Source organism: Sprattus sprattus, assembly GCF_963457725.1.
Source record: "Sprattus sprattus genome assembly, chromosome: 15".
Lineage (NCBI taxonomy): Eukaryota > Metazoa > Chordata > Actinopteri > Clupeiformes > Clupeidae > Sprattus > Sprattus sprattus.
In genome coordinates this window covers 8487833-8495332 of record NC_137913.1, presented here as the reverse complement: position 1 = coordinate 8495332, position 7500 = coordinate 8487833, and the positions used below count along the sequence as shown (strand labels likewise).

General features: G+C 48.6%; 1 protein-coding gene across 1 annotated transcript in view; it reads right to left on the bottom strand.

The window, feature by feature from the left end:
• hmcn2 (hemicentin 2) overlaps positions 1-7500 on the bottom strand; it is a 91606-nt gene that overhangs the window by 43168 nt on the left and 40938 nt on the right. The window contains exons 23-24 of the mRNA XM_080852749.1: positions 1624-1751; positions 386-631 (exon numbers count right to left, since the gene is read on the bottom strand). Of these exons, the coding sequence (XP_080708875.1) occupies positions 386-631; positions 1624-1751 (374 nt within the window). The remainder of the gene's footprint in view (positions 1-385; positions 632-1623; positions 1752-7500) is intronic.

The window sequence follows — 7500 nt, the reverse complement described above, 5'->3', positions numbered from 1 at the left end:
AAACATGTTCCTGCTTTCATAAGTACATGATTCATACAAGGAATATATTAATACAAGGCACTTGATTTATATATTCTTAAGTCATTAAGGCTCTGGGCTCTGTTAAGCGCCTAGAGGCAATTGTATTGTTATGGCACTATATAAATAAAATTGAATTGAATTGAATTGAATTGAATTGAATTGAATTGAATTGAATTGAATTGAATTGAATTGAATTGAATTGAATTGAATTGAATTGAATTGAATTGAATTGAATTGAATTGAATTGAATTGAATTGAATTAAATTAAATTAAATTGAATTGAATTGAATTGAATTGAATTGAATTGAATTGAATTGAATTGAATTGAATTAACAGTGTTTGATCAGAGGGATCAGAGACCCACCCAGTATTTCCAGGGTGGTGTGTATGGAGTCCTCGCCAGCGCTGTTCTTGGCCACGCAGCTGTAAGTGCCGCTGTGTGAGTGTGTGACTGCCGCGATCTTAAGGGTGTTCTCGTGCCCCACTGCGCGCCCGTCATGGAACCACGTGACTTCTGGTCTCGGTTCCCCCTGAACCACACACGGCAGAACAACCGTCTGACCAATGAGAGCCTTCAGCGATGAGGGGGCCGCCTGGATTCGAGGTTTTGCTGAAATAAACAACATGTTGATTTATCACGGTTTTGGAATGGGCAAAAACATCACATCTTAAGGATTGTCTGCATGTGAGAGAAATGGGAGAAAAAGGGGTAATTTCCAAGTGGTAGGGAGCATTAGCTGTTACTAGGCTAATGAGTGGAGTGTTTGTTGTTAGTAGGCTAATGAGTGGAGCGTTAGCTGTTAGTAGGCTAAAGAGTGGAGTATTAGCTGTTAGTAGGCTAATGAGAGGAGCGTTAGTTGGTAGTAGGCTAATGAGTGGAGCGTTAGCTGTTAGTAGGCTAAAGAGTGGAGTATTAGCTGTTAGTAGGCTAATGAGTGGAGCGTTAGCTGTTAGAAGGCTAAAGAGTGGAGTATTAGCTGTTAGTAGGCTAATGAGTGGAGTATGAGCTGTTAGTGGGCTAATGATTGGAGCATTAGCTGTTAGTGGGCTAATGAGTGGAGCGTAAGCTGTTAGTAGGCTAATGAGTGGAGCGTTAGCTGTTAAAAGGCTAATGAGTGGAGCGTTAGCTGTTAGTAGGTTAATGAGTGGAGCGTTCGCTGTTAGTAGGCTAATGAGTGGAGTGTTCGCTGTTAGTAGGCTAATCTGTGGAGCGTTAGCTGTTAAAAAGCTAATGAGTGGATCGTTAGCTGTTAGTAGGCTAATGAGTGGAGCGTTCGCTGTTAGTAGGCTAATGAGTGGAGCATTAGCTGTTAGTAGGCTAATGAGTGGAGCATTAGCTGTTAAAAGGCTAATGAGAGGAGCGTTAGCTGTAAGACGGCTAATTAGAGGAGCGTAAGCTGTTAGTAGGCTAATGAGAGGAGCATTCCGACTGTTTACTGGCAGGCCAGCTAACAGGGACAAGCTGCGTCACCATGGTGACAAGAGCAACAGGTTAAGCTCCATGATTAAGACTGGATGAGGTGATAAATCTGTCTGGGAAGGGGCTGTGAGTGTGTGTTTGTGTGTGTTTGTGTGTGTGTGTGTGTGTGTGTGAAAGAGTACCTTGAACTTGTAAATTGTAGGTAAGGGACACATTGCCGGCTGGGTTGGCCGCAGAGCAGGTGTAGAGTTTGCTGTCAATCACACGGACATCAGTGATCTTCAAAGAGCCAGAAGGGAGAACCGTGAACCTGGACACACAAAACACAACCATGAATACAGTGTGTGTGTGTGTGTGTGTGTGTGTGTGTGTTAGTGTCTGAAACAGAGTAAGTGTGTCTCTTTCTGTGCCTGTGCATCTGGGGCCGGGTGTGCGTGTGTTTTTATGTTGACCTCATTAGTTAAATCATTACAAAGCCGGCTCTGGTTACGGAAATGTTGAGAGAAGAGATAGATGAAGGCTCTGAGGGGATGTGTGGTGTGTGAGTGTGTGAGTGTTGATGTCCAGCTGCAGGCCTTATCTAGGGCTTTCATTTATCAGTAGTGAGTGTGTGTGTGTGTGTGTGTGTGTGTGTGTGTGTGTGTGTGTGTGTGTTTGTGTGTGTGTGTGTGTGTGTGTGTGTCTGTGTGTGTGTGTGTGTGTGTGTGTGTGTGTGTGTTTGTGTGTGTGTGTGTGTGTGTGTGTGTGTGTGTGTGTGTGTGTGTGTGTGTGTGTGTGTTTTGATGTCCAGCTGCAGTGATGCTTTAGGGCTCTCATCTATCAGGAGGCTTGTCATGCTCTTAGCAACAGCAGTGTGATAACCATAACAATAACACCTCAGACTGGAGCTTTACACACACTTCCACCAGTTCAACATCAGCACACACACCTCTACCAGTTCAACACCAGCACACACACTTCCACCAGTTCAACACCAGCACACACACTTCCACCAGTTCAACATCAGCACACACACTTCCACCAGTTCAACACCAGCACACACACTTCCACCAGTTCAACACCAGCACACACACTTCCAGCAGGTCAGCATCAGCACACACACTTCCTCTAGGGTCAACTCCAGCTCACACACTTCCACCAGTTCAACACCAGCACACACACTTCCACCAGTTCAACACCAGCACACACACTTCCACCAGTTCAACACCAGCACACACACTTCCAGCAGGTCAGCATCAGCACACACACTTCCTCTAGGGTCAACTCCAGCTCACACACTTCCACCAGTTCAACACCAGCACACACACTTCCAGCAGGTCAGCATCAGCACACACACTTCCTCTAGGGTCAACTCCAGCTCACACCAGCACACACACTTCCACCAGTTCAACACCAGCACACACACTTCCACCAGTTCAACACCAGCACACACACTTCCACCAGTTCAACACCAGCACACACACTTCCACCAGTTCAACACCAGCACACACACTTCCAGCAGGTCAACACCAGCACACACACTTCCACCAGTTCAACACCAGCACACACACTTCCACCAGTTCAACACCAGCACACACACTTCCACCAGTTCAACATCAGCACACACACTTCCACCAGTTCAACACCAGCACACACACTTCCACCAGTTCAACACCAGCACACACACTTCCACCAGTTCAACATCAGCACACACACTTCCACCAGTTCAACACCAGCACATACACTTCCACCAGTTCAACACCAGCCCACACACTTCCACCAGTTCAACACCAGCACACACACTTCCACCAGTTCAACACCAGCCCACACACTTCCACCAGTTCAACACCAGCACACACACTTCCACCAGTTCAACACCAGCACACACACTTCCACCAGTTCAACACCAGCACACACACTTCCACCAGTTCAACACCAGCACACACACTTCCACCAGTTCAACACCAGCACACACACTTCCACCAGTTCAACACCAGCACACACACTTCCACCAGTTCAACACCAGCACACACACTTCCACCAGTTCAACACCAGCACACACACTTCCACCAGTTCAACACCAGCACACACACTTCCACCAGTTCAACACCAGCACACACACTTCCCCCAACTGTGTGCTCGAAGTTTGTTATGGTTTGGTCAGAGCTGGACCGAGGAAGACAGCTGACGGAAAAAGTGATGTCAGAGGTAGCAATGTTTCAATGTTTCAAAGGATTTGACGTGTCCTTTTCTCAATGTTTCAATTATTTGATATTTCAGTGTTTCAGTGTCCCAGTGTTACTGATTACTATTCTGAGTAAACAACGCAAAAGATAGATGTGAAGGATAAATAAGGACAGACATGGAATTCCATGTTGAGGAGCAGGTGAAGGAGTGGGACACCAATGCTGTGCAACCCATGTGGTCTTGCTCCTCCAGTTCTTACTGAGGAACCCATGTGGTCTTGCTTCTCTAATCCGTACTGAGGAACAGCATCCGTGACCCACCCTGTGCAGGCCTGTATCCTTCACTCACACTAACCACCCTGTGCAGGCCTGCATCATTCACTCACACTGACCACACTGTGCAGGCCTGTATCCTTCACTCACACTGACCACACTGTGCAGGCCTGTATCCTTCACTCACACTGACCACCCTGTGCAGGCCTGCATCATTCACTCACACTGACCACCCTGTGCGGGCCTGTATCCTTCACTCACACTGACCACCCTGTGCAGGCCTGTATCCTTCACTCACACTGACCACCCTGTGCAGGTCTGTATCCTTCACTCACACTAACCACCCTGTGCAGGCCTGTATCCTTCACTCACACTGACCACCCTGTGCAGGCCTGTATCCTTCACTCACACTGACCACCCTGTGCAGGCCTGTATCCTTCCCTCACACTGACCACCCTGTGCAGGCCTGTATCCTTCCCTCACACTGACCACCCTGTGCGGGCCTGTATCCTTCACTCACACTGACCACCCTGTGCAGGCCTGTATCCTTCACTCACACTGACCACCCTGTGCAGGCCTGCATCCTTCATTCACACTGACCCCGAAAGGGGGAAGCTCAGACCTGCTGTCTGATGAAGGGACACGAATCACTGGATAGCAGGTTAGGGTAAGGGCTAGCAGGGTTAGCAGGGTCTGGGACGGTTCTCTAAGGCGGAACAAATAGCGGGTCTGGGACGGTTCTCTAAGGCGGAACAAATAGCGGGTCTGGGACGGTTCTCTAAGGCGGAGCAGATAGCGGTTCTGGGACTGTTCTCTAAGGCGGAACAGAGAGCGGTTCTGGGACTGTTCTCTAAGGCAGAGCAGATAGCGGTTCTGGGACTGTTCTCTAAGGCAGGACAGATAGCGGTTCTGGGACTGTTCTCTAAGGCGGAACAGAGAGCGGTTCTGGGACTGTTCTCTAAAGCGGAATAGATAGCGGTTCTGGGACTGTCCTCTAAGGCAGAACAGATAGCGGTTCTGGGACTGTTCTCTAAGGCAGAACAGATAGCGGTTCTGGGACTGTTCTCTAAGGCAGAGCAGATAGCGGTTCTGGGACTGTCCTCTAAGGCAGAACAGATAGCGGTTCTGGGACTGTTCTCTAAGGCAGAACAGATAGCGGTTCTGGGACTGTTCTCTAAGGCAGAGCAGATAGCGGTTCTGGGACTGTTCTCTAAGGCGGAACAGATAGCGGTTCTGGGACTGTTCTCTAAGGCAGAACAGATAGCGGTTCTGGGACTGTTCTCTAAGGCAGAGCAGATAGCGGTTCTGGGACTGTTCTCTAAGGCGGAACAGATAGCGGTTCTGGGACTGTTCTCTAAGGCAGAACAGATAGCGGTGTTAGGGTAAGCAGGCTCTGGGACGGCTCTCTAGGGCAGAATAGGAGTCCTCTAAGACAGAGAGTCCCTCAAATGGTTCTCCTGGGTAGAACAGTTCCTGTGAGGGTCCTATGGGGCAGAACCGAAGTCGTCTGGCCCTCTGAGCCGAAGGTTCTGGCCTGAGCATGAAATGGTCCGATCCATCTTCCTCATGGTGCTGCCTGTCTTTATACACACACACACACACACACACTCACACACAAACACACATGCATGCATGCACACACACACATACACATGCACACACAAACACACGCAAGCACACGCACACACACTCACACGCAAGCACACGCACACACACACACACACTCACACGCTAGCACACACAGTCTTTGACAGAGATAAATGAGACCCAATCAAGAAAATAGGGCAGTAGTCTTCTACAGACGCAGTTACAGCACTCAGGCCTGATTTCAGAAAAAATAACTAAATTAGACACACACACGCACACACACAAAACTCTCTCATACACATTCAGACACGTGCAAATACACACAGATAAACAAGCGTGTGCACACACACACACACACTTCCATCTGCCGATTGCTGAGTGGAGGGCACTCGTAGTAACAGCAGACTTGGACCTTTTGTGTGTAGCCAGCATGAGGCTCCAGGTCTCTGGGGTGTTGCAGGCTGTAAGGCAGTGTGTGTGTGTGTGTGTGTGTGTGTGTGTGTGTGTGTGTGTGTGCGTGCGTGTGTGTGTGGAACAATCCGCCCAATCCCCCCACTGCCCAGCAGATGCCTACTCAGAAGTGTGTTTTTCTCATCAGATGCAAAGATCACACACACACAAACACAGACACACACACACACACACACACAGACACACACACACACACATGAACACACACACACACACACACACGCCCACACACACACACACACACACACACACACACACACACACACACACATGCTTTCCTTTGCAGCCTACACCACTCAGGAGATCTGGAGTATCATGTCAGCTACACCACTTCCTCTCTAAACATTCCTCTTGACACATCACCCCCACCCCAAAACCCCCCAGACCCCATCCCATTCCCTCTCTGCTCTTCCCGGCATCAGCCACCCACACACACACCCACACACACAGACACACACACGCACACTATTTCTGGAACTCCTCTCCCTGGTGTCTTGCTCTTCCCCATCATTACACAACTAAACTCTTCCACTGCAGTTAACCCCCCCACCCCCTGTCTTTTGCAAACACACACACACACACACACACACACACACACACACACACACACACACACACACACCCACCCACACACACAAACACACACCCACACACACACACACACACACACACACACACACACACACACACACACACACACACACACACACACACACACACACACACACACACACACAACCACACTTACAACATTTCCTCTGGCCAGGTGTCAGTGTCCCCTGCCTTGCAGACTAACTCACCACCTCTTCTTTCCTCTAAAAAGCCCCCTGTCTCCTTCCCACTCCTTTTATTCCCTGCTCACATACACTCATCCTGTCCGGGTCCAGGTTCCTGAACCAACCACAGCAGGTGAGCATGTCTACAGGAGCAGCATGAAATAGCAGTTTAGTTCCTTAACCAACCACAGCAGATGAGCATGTCTGCAGAAGCATCATGAAATAGCAGTTTAGTTCCTGAACCAACCACAGCAGGTGAGCATGTCTACAGAAGCATCATGAAATAGCAGTTTAGTTCCTGAACCAACCACGGCAGATGAGCATGTCTACAGGAGCATCATGAAATAGCAGTTTAGTTCCTGAACCAACCACAGCAGATGAGCATGTCTACAGAAGCATCATGAAATAGCAGTTTAGTTCCTGAACCAACCACAGCAGATGAGCATGTCTGCAGAAGCATCATGAAATAGCAGTTTAGTTCCTGAACCAACCACAGCAGGTGAGCATGTCTACAGAAGCATCATGAAATAGCAGTTTAGTTCCTGAACCAACCACAGCAGATGAGCATGTCTACAGGAGCATCATGAAATAGCAGTTTAGTTCCTGAACCAACCACAGCAGATGAGCATGTCTACAGAAGCATCATGAAATAGCAGTTTAGTTCCTGAACCAACCACAGCAGATGAGCATGTCTGCAGAAGCATCATGAAATAGCAGTTTAGTTCCTTAACCAACCACAGCAGATGAGCATGTCTGCAGAAGCATCATGAAATAGCAGTTTAGTTCC